The sequence below is a fragment of the Eriocheir sinensis genome, chromosome 38 (assembly GCF_024679095.1).
Source record: "Eriocheir sinensis breed Jianghai 21 chromosome 38, ASM2467909v1, whole genome shotgun sequence".
NCBI lineage: Eukaryota > Metazoa > Arthropoda > Malacostraca > Decapoda > Varunidae > Eriocheir > Eriocheir sinensis.
The window spans coordinates 7,637,044-7,662,058 of NC_066546.1; the positions used below are offsets into that span (position 1 = coordinate 7,637,044).

A 25,015-nucleotide genomic window follows, 5' to 3' on the forward strand; every position below is an offset into this window, starting at 1 on the left:
TATATATATATAATGGGCTATACATATATCCTTATTAACATTACTTTTACAGGGTTCCCAACTTCTCATAATTTACAACTTTCATCCGAGATTCTTCGTAATTCCTTTCACATCTAAATACTGTTACTGGCATTGAACATGCGAAATGCATACAGTACACTCAAAGAAATCTTTACAAAAAACTTTGTACAATACAACAGGACTATGTTAACCAACATATTACACACACACACACACACACACACACACACACACACACACACTTGTTAGCTGAACATACATATAGAAACATACCTAACTTAATGACACCATTTCTTAGGTGAATATTAGATACAGGTGTTACAAAGGAATGAAAAAATGAAGTTCTGAATACTTTCTTCCTGTCGTTCCATGAAGATATTTTATATGAGTAACTACATTTACTCAGGCCCTCACTTGATGCCTAGTTCATCTTAATTAGACCCCTTAATAGTGTATGATTACAAACAATCTAATCTTAAAACAAACACCATTCACAGCCAGTTAAATTAATGAAGGATCAAAAGAATTCTCTTCAAACTTGCAACAGTTTTATTATTTTCAGATTCCTCTACAAGCTGTACACCATGCTGGAGCTAGAAATATATAACAGGCTGACTGCTTGACTAGAGGAAACACTTCACGCAGAAACTTGAACTCAGGATCATCTCATAAACCTTTTTGGCACTTAAAGATGTGTGTTCCCAATTCGGCAGAAAGGTGGAGGCAGTGAAAGGAAGGATATTGTGCAGTGGCTCGTCAACAAAAAAAACATATAATCTCATCTCACAAACAGACTCTGCATATACTCTGACATACTCAACAATCTACAGGTGTAACTACTTAACATACCTCGACTAACGATCTCAGGGTTCTGGTGGGGGATGGGATAATGGTGAGTGGGAGGCAGGATTGGATAAGACGGAAGGAGGATCTAACTCTGTCTAGTGGTCAAGGATCCTAAGGTTGCCGGACACGATCTTGTTCTCAAGGATGGCGCCGGGCGGGATGTCTATCCGGTCACCGTGGTTGGCGATGATGATTACCGTTCCCTGGAAAATAATCAAAGGGCATTCATTAATTGAGCTGCATAAACCAAGATACTTCTGAATTATATATAACAGATCCTTGGCATCCTCCCCTGCTTTATTTGTGAGACCAAGATGTTTTTGCCTTTTTTATAAGCATTTCAGCAATTTTTTATACAATAATATTTCCCCTTTCTCTTGATATTTCAAAGGGTAGCATTGGTTCTTTAGCATCTGTACCACCTAAAACACTGCTTATTATTATTACTTCACTTCTGTTTAAGAACATTCTCCCTTTGATATCAATGGTAGGCGACATCCAACCCCACAGGGGAAAATAAAGACGTTAAACAAAAAGAAGAAAAAGAAGAAGCATCGGTAAGCCAGGTAGCCACTCACCTTGAGACTGACACCCTTCCCGAAGGTGACGTCTCCGGACACTGTGAGGTGGTCCAGCTCCAGCATGTCTGGGATGGAGGCAAACCGACGCAGGAATTCCTGGAGATGAAGAAAAAGATAATGAATACGATGAGGATAAAAGGCATACAAAGCAGTCCATAAACCAAGTCTTTGTTCATCAAAAGGAGAAAGAGGAAAAGGAAAACAAAGAACAATAAGCCTTTGATCCAAGTGTTTCTCGACATAAAAAGAGGATAAAAGTTTTCTGCCACATCTTTCCAGCCACACAATTTACACAGGTTTTCCTTCAAATGGATTTTACTCTGGCTGTCCTTCCAATTCACATACTTTCTCTCTTAAAGCCAGATTCATTTTAACAATTCTTCAATAAAATTATCATCTTCCCAACTTTAATAAGCCTGTTACTTAGGAGTTAATCTATACCCAGGGCTCAAGGTATGTGTGTATGATAGTGTTGTTGTTATAATGCAAATCATCTTCCCTGTTACATAAACTTAAATCAACAGGTGCTGCAGGATATATCAAATATAATATCAGAACTTTTAACAGACAGCTCTCCAGAGCTGACCATGTCCTGCTGTACTGTCTGAGGCTGGGCCACAAGACACTGTACAAACTACAGAATAAATTTTTTGCCAAGAAGTGTGACCACTGCAACTCGCAAGCCCATCAATCACTCCCCCACTACCTTCTGAAATACCCCACAATGAAGTGTCTTAGGCATGATACAGACAGTGAGCCATGAGAGAAGAGAGCCAGGGCTGCCCAAGTTTCTCAAAAAGTGGGGGACAACCCTCAGCAGCTGCTGGAGGTGGTGCAAGCCACTTCACCACACAATGATTATGACTGCCATGCCCCTGTGATAGGCAGCCCCAAAGGATACACTCTGCCAGTCAAGTTGGAGGGAAGTAGGCAAGGAATACCTCCAACCTGCTCATTTTTATTTACTATGAAAATGCTGGTGTCCCACTCATCCTTACTGGACATTTTGCTACCGGCCATTTCACTACCAGTTGGGTTAGGTTGGGTTTGTCCTAGTAAAGAAATATCCTAGCTCTGAAATGTCAAGCAACAGAATGTCCTCACTCCTCTAATTTCATCACACACTTACTGCATATTATTCCACTTATCTTGATCTCCAAAAACAAAATTTCACCCCCATAACATTACAGCCTGACAGTTCACATTCTCCATCACTACCATAACAACTATCTCCCCACTCTACTTCCCTTTGCTCCATGCACACCATACCAAGAACAAAGGTAAATCCCATACAATAAAAAGCATCCACGGAGACTCATCCCAGACTCACCTTGACGCGGCCGAAGTGGTTAGGGCCAAGCTTGACGAGAGGGGTGGTCTCAAACATGCGCAAGGGGGACATGACGAGGGTGCCCTGCTGCAGGCGGTACAGGTTACTCATCACCAGCAGGAGGTCATCGGTCTTCTTCACTGGCAAGAACCTTGATCGGGGCACATTGAGACCTTGTATCGGGAGGAAAGAGAGGGGAGTTAGTGATGTTTCCAGGTGGGAGCTATGAAGGATGGATATGATTGTGGTGATGTAGTATGTATGAGATAATGGAAAAGGCTGAAACAGGAGAAATAGGACAGGAATCATATGAAAGAGTATAGGAAGCAAGAAGGAAAGTGGTAAATGGTGAGGTAGGGCAGAGATATATTGAGTCAAAAATATGGTGATGGAAGATGAGATAATGGAGAAGATTGAAATAGGAGAAATAGGACAGGAGTGGGATGAAAGAATTAAGGAGAGAGGAAAAACTGTGGTAAACTGTGAGGTATGGCAGAGAAAGATTATGGCTCTGAGACCACTAGAAATCATTAATTTTATTGCCTTATCAAATAAAGAAACGATGAATGTGGCCACGGTGCTGCTTATCAACTTTCTGAACTATGCGCCTCATATAGCCTGGCACAAACGAACAAACTACTACAATAACAGAATTACTAGAGGACTGTCACAATAGATGGTCCACTAAAGGCCCCACACTCACCCACGGCCCCGTTGAAGGACTTGACAGCAGCACCGACGGCTTGCTCCAGCTGGATGATGTTGAGGCCATTGTCGAGGTGTTTGTGGTTGATGATCACCTCCATGTCGATCGTGCCCTCCTCCAACACCTGGTTCACCGCTGACACACAAAAAACAGCTTTATTAACACTTTTTTTCAAGCAAGGGAGGTCGTTCAAGGGCAAAAACAGCAGCAGCGACAAAAAGCCTGCTAGATGCTGCTCCAATGTACTCCAACTTGTACTAATATTCCACTCCCTAAACTCCTGGAAATTATTATGTATGTTTGTTTCACTATTACCATTTTCCACACTTCACTGGTATGCTCTTCCCAACCTAAACTCAGATAAACTCAGGCACTTAACCATTCTACCGATACTCAAGTCTTCCATTACTCATAGCACTCACCACTCAGCTTGATCCACAGGTTATTGGTGTTGAAGATCTTGAAGGTCTTGACGGACTTGAAATCATCTACGTGTTCCTTGGGCACCTGCGCGATCTCAAGCAGTCTGAGCTTGTCCTCGTACTGAATCAGCGTACCTCCCTGGGGGTGGAAAGAGGAGGCTGACTCAATGCTTTACTTTGGATGAGCTGACTGAATGGTTGATATAGGAGTAAGGAGGGGTGGAAAGAGGTGGCTGACTCAATGCTTTACTGGTGGATGAACTGATTGAATGGTTGACAGGAATAGAGAGGGGTGGAAAGAGGAAGCTGACTCAATGCTTTACTAGTGGATGAACTGACTGAATGGTTGACAGGAATAGAGAGGGGTGGAAAGAGGAGACTGACTCAATGCTTTACTGGTGGATGAACTGACTGAATGGTTGACAGGAATAGGGAGGGGTGGAAAGAGGAGACTGACTCAATGCTTTACTGGTGGATGAACTGACTGAATGGTTGACAGGAATAGGGGGGGGGGGGAGAGGAGGCTGACTCAACGCTTTGCTGGTGGATAAGTTGACTGAATGGTTGACAGGAATAGGAAGGGGTGGAAAGAGGAGGCTGACTCAATGCTTTACTGGTGGGTAGGTAAGGTGACTGAAAGGTTGACAGGATTTGGGAAGAATAGGAAATAGGGAGAGGCTGGTGGTGGGTGAATATGTCCTTCACTCATGATGGCAAATTGGCTGAATAATAGAAAGGAAGGACAAAAGGGAGGAATGAATAGTTAGGGTAAAGGACATATTTCAATTTCTTTCATGCTAATATTCCTTTAAACCCAAGCAAGCAATAAATGAAAAAAAGTATACATTATTTTCAGCAACTTTTCTTACCTCCCAAAACCTCCCAAGCCTAAATTATTTTTGTCAATCTTCTGTGTCTTCCGAAACAGAATATAAGCCTATCTTATTTTCGGCAATTTTCTAGAACTCCTAAAACACAAACCAAGTCTATATCATTTTTGTCAATTTTCTACATCTCCCAAAACACCAACAAAGCCTAGTCTATCATTTTCAGCAATTTTCTATACCTACCAAAACACAAACCAAGACTGGCCTACCTCCCAAAACACCAACCAAACTTATATTATTTTTGTCAATTTTCTTTACCTCTCAAAACACAAACACCTAATATCTCACCTTAACGTCAGCCCGAGTCTTGTCCGTCACCTCCATCAGGAACTCACACTTGCCAGAGTTCTCCCCGGCCAGCAGGAAGCTCAGGATACCAAGGTCCACTGTGGCCCCAAGGTTGTCAATGTTGCTGATGAACACATACTCCTTTCCCTGAAAGAGCCCTGGTGTTAGGGTGTTTGTGGCAGCCTGATTGATGTGATGGTGAGTAAATCAAGACAGTTGGTGAGACACTGCTTGATTCTAGTGGAAATAAAGTTTGGAGTGGAAATGGAGGATGGAGGAAGTGAAGGGGAGGGAAGAGAAGACAAGAAAAGAGATGGGTGGGGAAGGTAAATTGGAAGAGTTTAAGAAGAATGAAGTAACAAGCAAAAAGAAGAGAAGAGGAAAGTCTCATTACAGAAAAAAAAGGAGGAAAAAAGTAAATAAATAAAGAACTATAAACATCATAAAACAATTAGTATTTCTCAACAGTTCCCCAATAACTTCCAATCCTGTTTTTTTTATTTATTTATTCTTTTTTACTCTCAGCAGACCAGGGCTGGGAGGTTGTCAATTCTAAATTCTTTATTGGTTTATGTCAGAGTAGCAGGGTGTTCTGCACTTGCTGTCAAATAATTATTATGTTCACATTCTTTCATGTAATGTTTGTGAGTCCTTTTTATGCCTTCTAATGTATAATTTTTTAACAAATTGCCTGCTAAAAATATATATAAAAATCACTAGCAGAAGTAACTGACAGGTCAGTGAAACTCAGGGAACAAACGTAAAATATGCCGATAGAAAAAAATGTTGAGGCTATTATAGATGTCATCACATAGATTTGACACTGTGAAATGTACGTACATGACACCTGGCACCCAAGAGACACTGATCCCACTGGCATGAGTACGAATTTTAAGAATAATAAAAATGGGTGTTGTATGTTTTTAGAAATTTGCAATTCAGTTTTGTTGTTTTCTTTTATATTATGTGTATTGGGACATTTTTTTATGTAAACTCAGAGAGGAAGAACTCAAGTTAAATGATTTATTTATTTACAATTTCAGAAAAGATGAGATTATTCTAGAACTGAGGATGTGGTATGACACAGAAAAAAAACGTTTGTAGAATAAGTTAAACTAAAATGAAAAAAAAATAAGTTAATGTAAAAAAAAAAATAGCTATACTTATGCATCAGTGATTTTATGGATGGGCTGAATTTACATTTACCAGAAATATATAATCAATAAAAGTTGTGAGGGACAGAATACAAGATGACGTGTAAACTTGTAGGTGAACTAAAACCAAGACACACGGGAAAACACGTCCTATATACACATAAATCAAAAGGACGATGAATAATATAACTAATCTGTTTATTTTGGTGAGTGTATACTTCAGCGACTGTGATTTCTTCCCCCAGTTTTATTTTCCTTATTATTCTTATTTATCTATCTTTATTTCATCTATTTATTTTTTATTCATTTTTTTATTTATTACTCATTTATTCTAATTTTTTCCCCCTCATTACACATGTATTTTTTTTTCACTCCCTCGTCAAAAAGTTCAGTATTTCCCATGTGTTCCCATGAGCAGCTAACGTGCTGACGAGCCTCACTTACCTGGTTGATGAATTCTTGTAGGAGCCCAGAGTTCTTGAAGGACAGGTAGAAATCGCCGTGACCGGGAGGATACCACCTGGAGAGATAGAGATGATGATGAGGCGTGTGCATGGCCGGGGGAGGGCGGGTGTGCATGCATGTTTATGTGTGTTAAATGGAGCTTCAAGTACGTATATGAGTGTGAGTGCTCTTGTGGGTGTGGGTGTGTGAGTGGAGCTAGAAGTCTATAGAGTACTGCAAAACATGAGCATCAGTAAAGCTAAGTGAGGTTACAGACAACCAGGAAAATGTACAGTAAACTAAAGCTAAAATATGGAAAAAAATAGAAGAGAACTCCGATATATACCTGGCTAAGAAAATTCAATAAAACAAGAGGAGTATCAAGACACCTCTCCATCCGAAACTGGCCTCTCATTTGGCCACTCTACATTATTTTATGGGAGCAGTGCTGGTGGGCTTTTTTTTTTTTTTTTTTTTATTATTCTTGACTTTTAGCTGCTTCCTCTTTTTTTTTTTTTTTTTTTTTTTTTTTTTTTTTTTTTACAACAAAGAAGACGGCTCAAGAGCAACAAAAAGAGTGAAAAAAAAAAAGCCCGCTGCTCGCCGCTCCCGTGACAGACAAAAGTAAAGAGTAGCCAAAAGAGAGGTCAGTTTCGGGTGGAGAGGTGTCTTGATACAGGTCAAGTCATAGGCAGGAGGAAATACAGTGAAAGGGATGAAAGAATGGAGATGCTGGTTAACTCTTGCAGAAGGGGTTTGGACAGTATAGGGATGAGCATTAGTAGAAAGTCATGTGCAGCAGGGCCGTGGGAGGCATGCAGTTAGCAAGTTCAGAAGAGCAGTCAGCATGAAAATATTGATAAAAGATATACTGTACAAAAATGTGTAAATATAGCCTAGAGTAAACAAACAGTCAATTCAAGCTGTATAAACAATGTGTGTGTGTAATATTTTCTGCTGATAAGTCCAGAAGTGCAGCCAACAACCTTAAATTCTCGGTACTGAATCAAAACAACGAAAGTATAATGCAACTGTTATCATAGTCCATATTGTGTTCTTTTCTGCCCTTTGTTCGTGGAATCAATGACAGCTAGAAACATATATCACATAGCGAGAGACTGACCACAAAAATGACAGCCAGGTATGTGTGGAGATAGTAAGTATCTGAGGGCCAAGATGAGCACAAGGGGAGGTGGAGGAGGACACGAGGAGGATGAACAGCAGGGAGGAGAGTATACAATCATCAAGAGTGGGAGAGATTCAAAGCCCATCCAACCTCAAGAGAAAATAAGGATGTTAACCCAGTAGCTGCACGGATCATGTTTCTTAAGGCTCCTCTAAGCAAATTAATGAGAAAAAATCATCACTCACACAAATCATTATATAATAGATATCAATGCATTTGTAATCAGTTGGTGCATCCTCTATTTTAGGGGGTTTATGTCAATACAAAAATTTGGCCCGTTGCTGGTACGCAGTAAAACCACAAATCTGGCCCATTGCTGCTACTGGGTTAAATAAAAAGAAGACGAAGAACAAGGGGGTGTCAGGGATCAAGGGTCAGAAGAGGGTATATGATCTTTAAGAGTGGGAGAGATTCATAGCCTGTCCAACCCCATAGGGAAATATAAGGACATTAAACAAAAAGAAGAGAAGAAGATGAACAAGGGGATGCCAGGAAAGCAGGAGTCAGGGGAACAATGCCAAGGTGTCACTCACGCCTCGAGATCAGTGTCGGGTCCTGAGGTCTTGGCGATGGGCATGAGAGATTCCTTGTTGATGCGAGGGTACCGGGACTGGTTGAAGGTGTATGTCTTAACCTGCAGAAGGAGAAGGAGGAGTGATGAAATGTAAGAGAAGAGAAGTATCATAATCATCATCATCATTGCATATGGTCACAATTTGCTCACTAGAAAAAAAAAATCAAGTTAACTGTCTTCATTTATTTTCTTGCTAGTGGTGCTATTTGTGATTAGAAACAGGAGTGCGTGTTAACTTTCCTCATTAATTCTCTCCTATTAGTGATTAGAGGTATAAGTGCTATTATGGATTACAAGTATCACTATCATCAACAATGCCAACATCAAAAAACTCGTAATCATTGTGCATAACCAGTATTATTAACAGGGAGAAAATGCTAATCTTCACTAATTTCCAGCTACTCATGAGATGTACCACGGTAAATAAGAAGAATCTTTATCAGCATCACCAACATAATCATTACAGAATCATTGCTTATACTTTACAATACAAATCATTACAGTCATTACAATACAAATGCCTTCCCACTTTCCTTCTTTAACCCCTCTGCAAGTCATCTGCTCCAGCACACTCCAGTAGTTCACATAACCTAACTAATCTGTACAAGGGCAAGGCAGACACAGTGCAATTTGATCCTCCTTAACCCCTTGACTGTGGATTCCCTACAAATAGGACATCACCAAGCTACAGGAATGGAACAAAAGGTGTATGCTACAATTCAATACAGAAAAATGTAAAGTCATGCACCTTGGGAGGAGATATCCAGCATACCAATACAACATGGGAAACACTCCAGTATCTATCACAGAGGCAGAGAAAGACCTGGGAGAATATGTTACCAGACTACCAGTGAAAGCCAAATCCGTGCCAATCGCAGCGGACGGGTTAACCCACCTGGAAACCCTGATACTTGCGGACGACTTTCTGGGTGTCTTCCTCGGTGTTGAAGGAGTTCATCAGCACCAGAGGAACGCTGCTGCCGTAGGTCTTGTTCAGGTGCTAGGGTGAATCAAATATATGAGAAAAATGGCTCAAAAGTAAATGGGAGTAACTGTGATGCAGATTTTACACAATTCAACATACTTCAAAATATGTATGTAAGAGCTTATTTTGGGTAATTTTTAGTTCCCTTCAAGATGGCATATGTACTCCAATTTATGTATGTAAGAGTTTATGTTGAGCTATTTTAAGTTCCCTTCACGGTACCAATCTATGAAAACAGTCACTGATGTGCAAAGAATTTTAAATATTTATATAAGTGGAAATATTATATAAAGTCACTGATGTGCAACGAAAGATTTAGCAGAATAATTCCACTCACAAAATCATGTAAGATCAATTATTATGCTATTCCTTACTTCTCTGCAGATTCCCTTTCACACAAAGTTATTAATAAACAACAAAAGGAAAAAAACTCCCTTATTCTTCACCCTATTCTCATTTACCCTCAGTGCTCCTTTTCCCTACAACACTCATTTACAAATCTACGTTACAATCCTTTTCCTAACAACTTTCCTCTGCAGACCAACCTCAATCTTTTTGCTTCAACTCTTCTTTAGAGCTACCTTAATCCTTCCTTACACCCTCCTTTACAACTCTTAACCTTTTCCTTACAATGCTCCTTACTGACCTACCTCAATCTCTTCCCTACAACCTTCCTTTACAGCTCAACCTTAATCTTTTCCTTACGATGCCCTTTACAGACCTACCTCCATCTCTTCCCTACAACCTTCCTTTAAAACTTTACCTTAATATTTTCCTTACAATGCTCCTTACTGACTTACCTCAATCTCTTCCCTACAACCTTCCTTGACAGCTCAACCTTAATCTTTTCCTTACAATGCTCCTTACTGACCTACCTCCATCTCTTCCCTCCCTACAACCTTCCTTTAAAACTCTACCTTAATCTTTCCCTTACAATGCCCTTTACAGACCTACCTCCATCTCTTCCCTACAACCTTCCTTTAAAACTTTACCTTAATATTTTCCTTACAATGCTCCTTACTGACCTACCTCAATCTCTTCCCTACAGCCTTCTTTTAAAACTTCACCTTAATCTTTCCCTTATGATGCCCTTTACAGACCTACCTCCATCTCTACCCTACAACCTTCCTTTAAAACTTTACCTTAATCTTTCCCTTGCGATGCCCTTTACAGACCTACCTCCATCTCTTCCCTACAACAACCTTCCTTTACAGCTCAACCTTAATATTTTCCTTACAATGCCCTTTACAGACTTACCTCAATCTCTCCCCTACAACCTTCCTTACTCTAGCTTAATCTTTTCCTTACAATGCTCCTTACAATCCTACCTTAGTCTTTCCCTTATAACGCTCCTTTACATAACTATCTCACGCTCTTCCCTCCAACCCTCCTACCTAAATCCCTTCCCTACAACCATCCATACAGACCTACCTCAATCTGCTGGACAGTCAGGTCAAGGAAGGTCAGTTCAGATCTCACAGGGATGATGGACTTGGGCCCCTGACACCCCATGGAGGTCCCCAGGCCACCATTGAGCTTCACCACCACCAGTTTGTCGAGGAGGTCCTTGGTGAGGGATCCCCCTGGTTGCGTGAGCTCGGAGTATTTGATCACCTGTGGCAAATTAAAAGTTATTTCAGGTGCATTCATTAGTGGGTTGTGGAATCAATATAAATCTGCATGCTATTTTTTTCCTTTTTTTTATGAATTTGTCTGTGTTTTGGGTTTTGAGTGTTTTTCAATGTTTACAAAAGAGAGAGCAGAGATAAAAAGTACAGGAGACACATAAAAAGTTCAGAAGATAAATAAAAAGTACATAAGAGAAATAAAATATACAACACATACAAAAAATTTATGGTGTTTCTTATGAAGAGGAAAGAGGAAGAGAAAAGAGTAGAAAAGTAAAGACGGGATTGTGAGCCTTGAGAAAAGAGAAGAAAAGAGGAGAGAAGGGTACAATCACTCATTTCATAACACCATATTCCTGCAACATCAGCAAATCATGAACTCACAGCAGAATCTGGGAGTCTCTGGATCCTGTCCCACTCAACGGAAGGCCCGGACTCATTGATGAAGCGGCCAAAGAGCTTCTCGAACCCATCAAAGTCTTGCTGAATGGTCTCCCTGAGGGGCTGCGGACACGTGACACTGAGCTTCTGTAGTTCATGAGTGAGCTGGACCTGAGCATCCTTCTTGGTGAGCTCCTTGAACTCCATTGAGGGGGAGCGTTGGTGCCCGAACACCTGCGGAGAGATAGAATATTTAGAGTACTGACTAGGTGGACTATTTGGGTCATTTATTTATGGTTTTAAAGGGTAAGTAAAGTGCCTTACACACCACATTTTTTTTACAGTAAAGGAAGCAGCTCAAGGGGGAAAAAAAAGGAAAAAAAAGAAAAGCCCACGAAGAATTGCTCCTGTTAAGAAAAGAGAATGAGAGGCCAAAAAGAGAGGATCAACTTTGGATGGAGAAGTGTCTTGATTCTCCTCTCCCTCTTCATGGTGTTTGATGATATGTAGGGGAGAGAAGAGGAGAGGAGAGAAAAGAGTACCTAGGGAAGGAAAAAGGTGGAAGTGAGGCTTGAAAAATTAAGAAGAAAAGTGAGCTAAATTCTTGAACCCTATGATACACTACAAACTACATCACGGTGTATTGTGATATGTAGAAGAGAGATGAGGAGGAGAAAAGTCACCACCACCTCAGTTAGTCAGGAAAATAGTAATATCAAAAGGCTATACTAGAGTGGAAATGAGCCTTGAGATATGAGGAGAGGAATGATGAGTTAAACCACTGAATCCCATGATCTAGAAAAGAGAGGAAGGAGTACATATGAATGCGAAGGAAGAACAACTACCAGGAAAATAGTAATATCAAAAGGCTATACTAAAGTGGAAATGAGCCTTGAGAAATGAGGAGAGGAATGATGAGTTAAACCACTGAAACCCATGATCTAGAAAAGAGAGGAAGGAGTACATATGAATGCAGAAAAAGAACAACTGCCAGGAAAACTATTGGTCTATCTTGGGCGACTTAAAAACTGGATCCCATGAACTGAAAGAAAAGTGAATACACAGAAAATAGGAAGAACAGATACCAAGACGTCTGTTGGTTTAGTGAGGATGTCTGCTGAACTATTGCTACAAGGAGGAAGTATTACGACACCCCTCCTGAAATTGACCTCTCCCAGCCATTCCTTCCATTTACTTCAGCAGGGGCAGTGATCAGCAGGCTTTTTTTTCTCAGTTTCTTGCCCTTGAGCCGTTTCCTTTCCCGTAAAATAAAAAGTTAGTATACTATGCATGCTAAGACAGGATGGGATAGTTGAAAAAAAAAGCTGGATATATAAACACCTACAGAGACAGAATTCATAACTGACAGGCATATTCAGAGAGTGAAAACCAGGTCAAATACATGTTAGTTAGAAGAAAAAGTAATATCATCAAGGCCTTTATTTTTTTTAGCATTTGTCCCCAACCATTGTATCTTTTTAGTTTCCTGGTGCTACTTCCACATGTATCCTTAGTTGTATAATCACACTCTGTACTGCCTGGGGGTTGGGATGGCATGCTCCTCCCTTCTCCTTTGTTGTTTACTTGCAACAATAAACTATCAATCAATCAATCAAGGTTAGGTTATAAAGTCACGCAAGGTATGAAATAAAAATTAACCATAGGTGTCAGTTAACGAGTGGGGATGGCGAAATACCCTTCATTAGACCACCTGTTGAGCCGCACCTTTACCTTTGAAACGCTTCTCACTCTACCCTTTACGAGAGGTGAAAATAATGAGCCGCGGGGGTGGGGGTGGGGGGAGACTGGGAGAGGCGAAGGCGGGAGTGGGGCGCAAGTGTTTCCAATGCGGTGTGAACGAACCAGCACTTGTTACACACACACACACACACACACACATCTGGAAAGGTTAAATGACTCTACCCATGCAGGTCTCTTCGTCTGAAATCACACCTGAAGTCACACACTAATTTACGTGTGTGTGTGTGTGTGTGTGTGTGTGTGTGTGTGTGTGTGTGTGTGTAACAATATTAAAATATTAGCAATAACAGAATTCATTAAAAAAATGTCTGATAATAATCTCGATCTATCCAACAGCACTTGTAACGAATATTCAGGGGTGAGCCATAGTGAGGATAGACAGGTGAGGCGGTGAGGCGTGGTCAAGGCCCAAGGGAGTGGCCAGGACACCTGACGTGTGACCTGACCCCAAGCATTCCACCAAGACCCTTCTAGACGGCCTTCATTCCACCCACTGCACCATGGAATTCTACTTCCATGCACTGCACCCACACTCACACATTCTCCTTCTGTGTTCCTTTTTTTTTAAGATTTGTGTACCCGAGGCCTTTTGTTTCTTCTTTCGAGCTTTTCATTTTCCTCCTCTTCTAGAAGTGCAATTACAGATAAGTTACTGAAACTAAAGTTCTCAAACATGGTTAGCACAGCTGCGATGTCTCCGGGTAGAAGGACAGGAATGTACTGACCACTGAAACCAAAACCAAACGCCAAACGGTCGAGCACACTGTTGTGCTCGACCGTTCTTGATTTAGTATATGTACCGCCGAAGCAAGTACGTAGTGATGTTGCTGGCTCGTGACGGTCACGGGTCACGGCCCGTTATGTGCCCCATCCCCTTTACCCAAGGGAGGACAGTAGCCGCTCCTTATAGAAAAATCCCGGCCTCAGCGGGGCTCGAACCTCCGCCTGCCAGGCCGCGAAGCCTGGAAGCGCAGAGCCACTTTGCGCTACCGGAGCGGTTAAAGCAACATTCTCTTACACACACACACACACACACACACTAAACGATCAAGATAAAGTGAGATAAAATATTATAAGATATAGAACCGAGAAGGCTATGCTGGTGGTGATGTCGTGATGGTGATGGTGATGGTGATGGTGATGGTGGTGGTAGATAAACTCTTAACTATGAATGCGTGGTGGCGATTGCGTGGATATTAATAATCAATGAGGGAGAGAAAGAGGAAAGGATGGAGGGAGAGATAGAATGTGTGACGCTGGGAATGATAATAATGGCAGTGATGGTGATAATGGTGTGATGATGATGATGATGTTGATGTTGGTGAGAAAGATATAGAAATTGTGACATGTTGAAGGAATGATGATGATACTATTGATAATGATATTAGAATAATGAAGATAATACACATAAGGGTTCTCAACAATAAAGAATATGAGGATAATGTTGAAGAATGTAGTAAAAGAAAAAAAAAATACAACACTGAACAAATACGTAAATAACGGTAGTAATAATATATGATAACGAAGAAATATAGATGGTAAAATTAACGCTGATAGTGAGTGATAACGAGCAAGATATAACGCAAAGCCATACTATAAAGTTGTCACTATACAAATGAATGAGATAAAAATATATGATCGAGATAAGATTCACCGTCTGATAAGAAGCTTCTGGAGATCATGGTATATGTAGGTGAAGAAGGGTGAGAAGGCGGGAGAGGAAGATGGAAAAGATCATGGAAAACGTTGGTGAAGAAGGGTGAGAAGGGGGGAGGGGAGGAAGAAGGAAAAGATTATGGAAAACGTTGAAGAAGGGGAGGAAGGAAAAGATTATGGAAAACGTTGGTGGAGAAGGGAAAGGAGGAAGATGGAAGGGAACAGATTATGGTATGCGTAGATGAAGAAGAGTGGGAAGGAGAGAGAGGAGGAAGATGGGAGAGAAAAGATTATGGAATGCGTTAAGTAAGAAGGGTGGCAAGGTGGGAAGGAGAGAAGAGGAAGCTGGAAGAGAGAAAAAAAAGATTATGGTATACGTAAGTGAAGAAGGGTAGGGAGGAGGAGGAGGAAGGAAAATGGAAAAGATAATGAGGCAGCAGAATAACAAGGAAGATGACCAACCAAAATATAAGAAGATAATGATGCGGACACAATAGACATGACAAGGATGATGATAAAGGTAAGGATGGATGGTGACGATGATAGAGATAATAACATAGATATTAAAAGAAAAAAAAAACGATGGGGGAAAACTGTAGATAGTCGATAATGATAATAATGGTGATGATAATGATGAAAATAACGATGGATAAAGGTGTAGAGAGTGATGATAATGGTAAAAAGAGATGATAATGTAGACACTATTAAAGGAAGATGAAGATGATGGTGGTGGAGATAGATGTATAATCGATAGAAATGACAATGATAATAATAATGATGATGGTGAAGATGATGATGATGATGAAGCCAGAAAACACTATAGATACCAATGAAAAAAAAAAAAAAAAGATAATGATGGAAATAACGGTGGATAGTCAAAAGCAATGAGACGATAGTGATGATGGTGTAGATGGAGACTCACCACATCAAACCAGGAGAGAGTTGGGGACTGTAGTAATACCCGAGTGTTCCCAACCATCTTACCACCACACGAGGAACAGACTGACTGACTGACTGAAGACCTGTGCTGAGTGACGGTTAATGCTCTCTCTCTCTCTCTCTCTCTCTCTCTCTCTCTCTCTCTCTCTCTCTCTCTCTCTCTCTCTCTCTCTCTCTCTCTAGTAACATTCCAATACACACATACACATTTGAGGACATCGTCAAGAGTTCGGGAAAAAAGGGAAAAGAAAAAAACTCCAGACCGCTTTTATTTTTATTTTGTCACGATAAAAGTTTGGAACCTCAACTTGGGTGGGTTTCTCTCTCTCTCTCTCTCTCTCTCTCTCTCTCTCTCTCTCTCTCTCTCTCTCTCTCTCTCTCTCTCTCTCTCTCTCTCTCTCTCTTCTTTCCTTCCTTTCCCCCTCTCTCTCATTCCTCTCCCCTCCATCCTCTCGCTTCCATTCTTTTTTTCATCTTTCCTCTTTTTTCTCTCCTTCTCTTCTTAAAACCACTCATCGCATTTAATTAGCTGTCTTAAAATAAACTTATCGATTATATTTTATCTACAGCACCGAGTGACATCCTGCAGCACTCCATGACAAAGTATGAAGCATCGGAAACAGGACAAATGGAGGAGTCTGCAAAAACTTTTAATGCCTTTCCAGTAATTCCCGGCGTCTGTGCGACAAGATACAACTGACCGTCTCCGTCGTGAAGAGAGGGAGTGCGTGTGAGAATACTAATATCAAATAAAAATGACCACAGAGGAGATTGGCCGGATTTTCATGGTTTTGTTTGTTTTTCATGTTCTTAGTGCAGGAGCCTTTATCAAACTAACACCAGGATCATAAAACTGCCCATGGAAACGCCCTGAACTCCAACGAACGCTTTGTCAAATGTGTGTGCTTGAGCGTCGATGTGTTTATGAATGCGGCCCTTACAACATTCTGAGCTTATGAAAGTCGATGAGAGCGTTTTGGGATGAAATTAGCATCCATTATGGGTGTGCTGTCTAACACGATGGTCACTGTATACAAACAAACTCCACCATTTCCTCCTCGAACAGAGATCAGCGTCCTGCTTCGTTAGGTTAAAGAAAATGAACTTGGTATGGACCGTGGGATACGATAACTATTTATGTGAAAGTCTACGCAATTATCAGACTGATTTCACTGTAATTGATCATGCTATCAGAGAAAAACATTCTGAGAAATAGGGTAAACATTCTCTCTCTCTCTCTCTCTCTCTCTCTCTCTCTCTCTCTCTCTCTCTCTCTCTCTCTCTCTCTCTCTCTCTCTCTCTCTCACGGAAATAACGAAGTAAGGTTTTTACAGCTACAAGGTCAAAACAGCCTCGGGGAAGGTAACCACCAAGGCAGAGGACAGAGGCAGCAGGAGGAGGAGTTAATGACCTTGAACTGACTGACTGGCGACCGTCCTTTGAGCACACACCACGCCACCAAGGACACACACACACACACACACACCACTGTTTGGGTAAGTGACTGTGTGTGTGTGTGTGTGTGTGTGTGTGTGTGTGTGTGTGTAAAAAGAGATACTAAAGTTTATTATGATAGGATTGTTTGTCTATAGTTTCTCTCTCTCTCTCTCTCTCTCTCTCTCTCTCTCTCTCTCTCTCTCTCTCTCTCTCTCTCTCTCTCTCTCTCTCTCTCTAAGTAACAACCACGAGCCTCCACTCTCCCCTTCCCCCTCCTCCTCCTCCCAGTCAGTCCTGTCACACGTAATAATAAGCAAACCCTTGAAAGCAAACGAAGCAGAATGTAGTGTTGTTACTGCTTTCAACGTGACGGCTCGGGGGCAATAGCCAGCCTAGGACTTTTAACTCTCTTACTACGTACTTTGCTACTAACTTTGCTGCTACTACTACTACTACTACTACCACTACTACCACTACTACAACTACTACTACTACTACTACTACTACTTTCTATACATTAGTGAGAAAGATAATCAAATTTTAACATTATATAAAGTAAAAGGTGCATATTCTGGGGTCCTTTTTTCATCATTTTCTGTACATGTTCTAACTTTAACGTGTGATGATTTGTAAAGGGTAAGACGATATTACTTTGAACTTACTGAAGGAATACACGATAACCTTTTAATGAGATAGTCCGTCCTCTTATTATATCGATCGTTTCAGTCTATATTATCCAGGTTCGTCTTCAGAGCACCCCCCCCCCACCCCCACCCACACACACACACACCTGAGTAATGGAAAGTGACGTCAGTGCCCCTCACAATAAGCCGACGTTCGATTACTGCGCTAAAAAGAGATAGAAAAATAATCGTGAAAAAAATCCATCGGCTATAGTGACGTCATTCCTTCTCGCCCAATAAGAACCCGATAGAACTTTGATGGGACTGAAGAGGCCACGAAAAACTACTGTGTATGTGATAAGATAGTGCCCGTAGTTTCTTGCATGAGGTTTGTGATAAGACACCTACTACTACTACTACTACTACTACTACTACTACTACTACTACTACTACTACTGCTACAGAGTATACATGTGTACGGTATAACGAGAGAGAGAGAGAGAGAGAGAGAGAGAGAGGGAGAGCAACTTTTATAGCGTCCAACGGTCAGTGCGCGTCACAGATACAAAACGTTACTGAGCATAATTTAGTACGGAGTCAAAGAGATAAGACGTGAGGTATTACGCCATTTTGAACTTGCAGGAGAGGATACCATAGCGTTTCTCTAGGCTACTCTCTCTCTCTCTCTCTCTCTCTCTCTCTCTCTCTCTCTCTCTCTCTCTCTCTCTCTCTCTCTCTCTCTCTCGTCATACATACTACATACTACAATTTTCTAAATCCTTCACCTAATTGCAAATAAGTTAATAGTGTAATAACCACACACACACACACACACACACACACACACACACACACACACACACACACACACACACACACACACACACACACACACACACACACACACACACACACACACACACACCAGATATACACACTCTTCATCAATCGGGAAAAAAAGAGGAAGCGAACGAAAAAAAATACATAAAAATAATCGTTTGTAAGTTCACCGACACATCGAGAGCTCTCACAAAATAACCATTTCCTACGTATCTCCTAACAGCACACAAGTCAATATTGCGTCATCTGTCAAACACATACATTTTGTTCACCGATAGAAAATACGTATGCTATCTAAAAAAAAAAAAACAAAAAAAAAAACAGCTTAGTTAAAAATATCTTTGTTTATATATTTTTTCTCTTTCAACCTCGCAATACACGACTTCCCCATGCTGAACACTTGTATAAATAAAGGTAGTCTCTCTCTCTCTCTCTCTCTCTCTCTCTCTCTCTCTCTCTCTCTCTCTCTCTCTCTCTCTCTCTTATTTCATTCCCTATCATTCTTCCTCTTCCAATTCCTCCTTCCTGATCTTTCCATCCCCCTCTCCTTTCCTCTCTTCCTTCCTTTCTTCCTCCCTTCCTTTAATTCCTTCATTCTGGCATTCTGATTTTCTTTTTTTTCCATCTATCAATCTCTTTCAATCTGTCTCTATCTATCTATCCATATATTTACACACATGCACGTGAGAGAACAACCATTACACGCACATAAACAAATACACAAACAAAACAAACAACTTACCACGGCCCGACGCAGAATTAAACAGAAATTACACACACACACACACCTTTTAAATAACACAGGTGAGCCATGAAGGTATTTACCTGAACACGCAGGGAGGAGAGGAGCAATTAGAGCGGCGAAGGTGTGCAAGAACCCTGAGCGACGATCATAGACAAAAATGAAGAGGAGGAGAAGGATGCTGAGATGAGGGGAGCAGAAAGGGAGGAGGAGGAGAGTAAGAGGGGACAGTCTCACGTACACCCAAAGAGACCCGTGACTGAGAACTGAGAAGGTTGGCAACTCACCCCTGTTTACTCTCTCTCTCTCTCTCTCTCTCTCTCTCTCTCTCTCTCTCTCTCTCTCTCTCTCTCTGTATGGCACCTGGCAACTTTTCATAGCTCTCTCCTTCCTTTTCTGGCACCATGCTCTCTCTCTCTCTCTCTCTCTCTCTCTCTCTCTCTCTCTCTCTCTCTCTCTCTCTCTCTCTCTCTCTCTCTCTCTCCCCAAGTCAGGAGGCACCGAGGCAGTGATCTTAGGCTCCCCTCAGCTCTCTGCCCTTTGAAACACGCGGGGTATTGATTGTCTCTCGAAATATAACCAATCACGGAAGAGGTGAAGGGGGCAGCGCCGGCACGGTTCCTTGAAATACGCAGCGGGATGAAGCAGTTAATGGCAGCCCCGACCAGAAGGAGACCACGATCACCAAGGTAAGAACATGAGAATACAAACATCAGGAGTCTGCAAAAAGCCAGGCGGGATGGATACATAGTGTAGCACTCGGACACATAACACTGCCTCTCCTCCCTATTCATGGTTTTTACGACCCACTTTAAGACTACGACAATTAAGGTAAGAACAAAAGATCACAGGAACATTGGGAATCTGCAAAATGTTAGCCAGAACGCATAGGGTAGCTCTTGGAAACCTACCACTACCCCTATAAATGATTTCTATTTTCTTAAAGGTATCTATCGTATTGGCACTCTCCACATGACTGCCAAGCCTCTTCCACTCATCCACCAGTCTGTTAGTACCTCAATTCATGCCGTTGCTTGTGAAATTTGAGTTTTATCTAACTTATACTTGTTATTATGAGTCGATTATCTCGTGTCTATCTCTCATGACGAGTTTCCACGTCAGAAAACACTTGTAGAGAAATATTTAGTGATCTCGTGTGGTGGTGTGCATAATGATGGGGGTCATGCGTGTTGGTGCACATGTTCCCTGCATCTCCATCTATTTTCCTCCCTCCCCAATCCCCCCCCCGTCCATCCATCCCTCCCTCACCCACCCACCCTCCCCATGGCACTGTCCTTCATCACTCCTTCAATGTCACCCACGGCGCCCTTCACGGCAACCCACCACCCACTCACACACACACACACACACACACACACACACACACACACACGTTGCAAGGTTCTGTGTGCCTCCAACAAGGTGTACGCTCTCGCGCGCAGGTGTGAGCGGAAACGAGTTTGTGCCACCCAATCAAAAATGCAAGATAAAAAAAACACCGAATGATAAAAGAAACGAACTACAGGAATAGGTGTGAATTTGAGAGCAAAACAGTAGTAGTAGTAGTAGTAGTAGTAGTAGTAGTAGTAGTAGTAGTAGTAGTAGTAGTAGTAGTGGTGGTGGTGGTGGTAGTGGTAATAGTAGTAGTAAGAAGAAGAAAAATACAAAAATAAAGAAAGAAATTAAGAAAGAAAAGGAAAAAAAAGGAGAAACAAGAAGCAAGAGAAGTAGGTATAACATTTTCCACTACACAAACATTTAACACCATCTTAACAACAACAGGATAAGGGAAGGAAAAAAATATATAGCTAGGCAAACAGAGGTGAGGGAGTGATGGTCCGCTGGGCAGTTTGTATTACCATAAACCGGTCGCAGAGTATCACCTACTACATACACGCCTTCTACGCTACACTTCTACCCTCCCCTTCACCTCCTCTCTGTGGCGCCAACCCCTCACAGTACCCCATACAAAACACAGGTCCACGCCAAGACCTTGAGTTGGCTGCCCTTCGTGTTGGGTAACCCTACGGAATCTACGCGTGCAATGTGTTTTCTTGGGTTCGTTGTTTTCTTCTTCTTCCTCTACTACTACTTTTACTACTACTACTACTACTACCACTATTCTGCTACTGCCGCTACTACTGTTCTCCTTCTACTTTTCTCTTACACTTCCACTCAGTCTATACTTTTTTTTTCCTATGTCTTCTCTCACTACCAATATTTTTATCTTCTAGTTCTTATTCTACTACTACTACTACTACTACTACTACTACTTTTTTCCTACTTTTTTCTGCTTTCCTGTATGCTCTCTCTCTCTCTCTCTCTCTCTCTCTCTCTCTCTCTCTCTCTCTGGCATGCATGTTTTATTTGGCAACATAAAACACACAATAACTTATCCAATAGTTTGCGGAGGCGTCGCTTAGTTACCCAATCTTTTCCCTCGGACTGCTGCGCCAACGTAAACAAGGTAAAAAAAAAAACCACGAGAACAAACAACGAAAAAATAGACAGCTTTAGAAGTAGCACCAAAACGTAGAAGAAAGTCGCAAGCCCCCGAAGCCGAATTAAAGATGCACGTAATCAGTAAACACAAACAAACAAGTATATGCTAATGGTCAGTCATGGTGGGGTCAGTAAATTACCATATGACCATTTTGACGACTTTTGGGTAACGTAAGACCGCTCTATCCTTTAAAATTCACCCCTTACGACTTTTCCACGACCCCATTTATCTGCTATCAAAGCCATGGAATATTTTATGGGTGACTTGGATAAACATAAGGTGGAGGTTGTGGAAATAGTAGACTAGTAGTAGTAGTAGTAGTAGTAGTAGTAGTAGTAGTAGTAGTAGTAGTAGTAGTAGTAGTAGTAACAAATAATAATAATAATAATAATAATAATAATAATAATAATAATAATAATAATAATAATAATAATAATAATAATAATAATAATAATAATAATAATAATCAACAATACGAATAATAAATAAATAAATAAACTATCTGTATTGCTGGGTTTTCAACTGCGATTTAACTCATGGCGCGAAGGAAAAGTCGGACGAGATGACAAGATAGATAGTTCTGCTGCATAAAGTGCCATTCCTCTCTGCTACATAAAGTGTCATTACTTTCCAAGCGTTGGATTATGATGAACTGTTCCGATCGACACCACTTTATATACCATTTTGACTGGTAAAGCACGCACAAAATGAATGTCAGCAAGCTAAAAGAATAAAATAAAATAAAAATGGTATATCCACACGTCATTAATAAAACTGAGTACGGTACAACTTATTTATTATAATACTAATGCAACCTCTCTCTCTCTCTCTCTCTCTCTCTCTCTCTCTCTCTCTCTCTCTCTCTCTCTCTCTCTCTCTCTCTCTCTCTCTCTCCGCACCACCACGTCATCATTCCAACAAAATGAATATGTAAATAACTAAAATAAAAACTGGCACACACACACACACACACACACACACATCATTAGTAAAATTGAGTATATAACCATTTATGATAATGCTAATGTACTCTCTCTCTCTCTCTCTCTCTCTCTCTCTCTCTCTCTCTCTCTCTCTCTCTCTCTCTCTCTCTCTCTCTCTCTTACGTCACCATTCTCCATCTCCACCCCAGGACAGTACCCCCTACACACACACACACATACACACACACCATCTCCTGGCAACTCCCTGCTTCTGCCACACTCCAACCCTGACACCACCCAAGGTTACGATGACATGACACTGCAGTCGATTATTTGACCTTGAACTGTCTGGAGGTCAAACGGTTCGACCACCTTGATATAGCACACCTTGACATCATCTTTTGACGTTCGGAATGGCCTTACGTCTTGGTATTTTTAGTGCAAGGCCGAAATATTGGTTCTTGGATGTTAAATAGGATTGAGATGCATGTGAGGGGTCGTTTCACGGGGCTATATCTTGTGTCCTATGTTCCTATTAATAGTTGGTGTTCGACGTAAGCTACAGAGATATAAATAGATGGTGGTGACTGTCCTAAGCTTCCCAATAGTCCCCATGAAGCCTAGAATCAGTGACAGGCAAACTCAAGACCTCTAGACGTGATGGAGAGCCGTGTAAACCTAACTTGTGGCCATTACTTTGTTTGACGTAAGCTTCAGTGACGTAAATAGATAGTGGTGACTCTTGTAAGCTTCCCAATAGTCCCCACGAAGCCTAGAATCAGTGACAGGCCAACTTAAGACCTCTAGACGAAAGTAACAGTCCTGTAAATGTAACTTGTGGCCATTGCTTTGTTTGACGTAAGCTTCAGGGACATAAATAGATGGTGGTGACTGTCCTAAGCTTCCCAATAGTCCCCATGAAGCTTAGAATCAGTGACAGGCAAACTCAAGACCTCTAGACGTGATGGAGAGCCGTGTAAACCTAACTTGTGGCCTTTACTTTGTTTGACGTAAGCCACAATGATATAAATAAATGGTGGGGACTCCTGTAAGCTTCCCAATAGACTCTACGAAGCCTAGAATCAGTGACAGGCAAACTCAAGACCTCTAGACGTAATGGAGAGTCGTGTAAACCTTATCTTGTGGCCATTACTTTGTTTGACGTAAGCTTCAGTGACGTAAGTAGATAGTGGTGACTCTTGTAAGCTTCCCAATAGTCTCAGGAAGCCTATAACAAGTGACAGGCCTGCCCAAAACCCCAAAACGTAAGGGAAATTTAAGTCCTGTAACACCCATGGCCATTACTATACGTTGAGTCAAGCCACCCAGTCCACCCTAATCAATATCTCCAAGCAGAAGACAGACAACCCACCCAGCAACAGCCCTATCCCCTATGCATTCTTAACATCATTACGTAAACTGTCACAGCCGTAAAGGAAAGAAATCGTAAATCCAAGACCTTAATGTTACTGTTTTTCCCTGACAACGTGTGTGTAAATATAGAGACACACACAGCATGGGATAGTTATGCATTCCTACTTACCCGGCGTTTGGATGAAGTGCTGTCCATGCTGTCTGCTGGGTGGTGGCGTCCTGTGCTGGGGCTGTGAAGGATGCTGCGGCCCTCCCTTGACTCCTTCGAAGGACGCCTGAGAGCCTCCTCCGGCCAGCTGATGCTCCACTGTTGCCACCACCCGCACGCCTCTACACCCTGTTCGTGCATTCTTTTTAAATTATTCTCATATGATTTTTCAGGTTGATTATGGTAAGTGTTAGATAATAATAGGAAGAATGGGGGGAAATATTAGAGTACCTATAGGGTATCAGGGTATCTATTTAGTATTTACATTCAGTTTGCCATAGTGCATAGTTCTCTCTCTCTCTCTCTCTCTCTCTCTCTCTCTCTCTCTCTCTCTCTCTCTCTCTCTCTCTCTCTCTCTCTCTCTCTCTATGTGTGTGTGTGTGTGTGTGTTTAAATATAGTAACCAGCGACTACTGCAATAGACGGCCTTGACTAACACCTTGCCTTGGTAACTAACTACTACTACTACTACTACTACTACTACTACTACTACTGCTATCCGGCTATGTAAATACGCATCAAAGTTATCCTCATATCGACCAAACAAACGTATCCCACCTTTATCTCCAGCTACGA

General features: G+C 41.4%; 2 protein-coding genes across 4 annotated transcripts in view; both read right to left on the minus strand.

Annotated features, from left to right (window-relative positions):
• Positions 1-556: 556 nt before the first annotated feature.
• On the minus strand, positions 557-24,543 carry LOC127008622 (UTP--glucose-1-phosphate uridylyltransferase-like). 3 transcript variants are annotated; one of them, XM_050880871.1, is made up of 12 exons: positions 24,401-24,543; positions 11,437-11,667; positions 10,856-11,038; positions 9,335-9,439; positions 8,399-8,499; positions 6,680-6,755; positions 5,082-5,228; positions 3,907-4,045; positions 3,482-3,619; positions 2,779-2,951; positions 1,446-1,544; positions 557-1,070 (listed from the first exon to the last, which is right to left on the minus strand). In XM_050880871.1, the coding sequence occupies exons 1-12, from the start codon at positions 24,425-24,427 to the stop codon at positions 963-965; spliced, it is 1,527 nt and encodes a 508-aa protein (XP_050736828.1). In that variant the 5' UTR covers positions 24,428-24,543; the 3' UTR covers positions 557-962. The 3 variants fall into 3 exon arrangements, with proteins under 3 accessions (XP_050736828.1, XP_050736829.1, XP_050736827.1); XM_050880872.1 differs by lacking the exon at positions 24,401-24,543 and adding an exon at positions 19,515-19,673; XM_050880870.1 differs by lacking the exon at positions 24,401-24,543 and adding an exon at positions 15,773-15,886.
• The window catches only part of LOC127008621 (C2 domain-containing protein 5-like), a 28,747-nt gene continuing 28,157 nt past the window's right edge, over positions 24,426-25,015 (minus strand). Inside the window, exon 22 of the mRNA XM_050880866.1 lies at positions 24,426-24,568. The gene's annotated coding sequence lies outside the window, so the exon portion shown is untranslated. The remainder of the gene's footprint in view (positions 24,569-25,015) is intronic.

Excerpts from the sequence above, each read along its gene's own strand:
- LOC127008622 (XM_050880870.1), bottom strand. The coding sequence starts at position 15,829 with ATGGTTGGGAACACTCGGGTATTACTACAGTCCCCAACTCTCTCCTGG. Across the intron at positions 4,046-5,081 it reads AGACTCGGGCTGACGTTAAG|GGAGGTACGCTGATTCAGTA; the intron begins GTGAGATATTAG and ends TTCCACCCCCAG. Across the intron at positions 2,952-3,481 it reads GTCCTTCAACGGGGCCGTGG|GTCTCAATGTGCCCCGATCA; the intron begins GTGAGTGTGGGG and ends TCCCGATACAAG.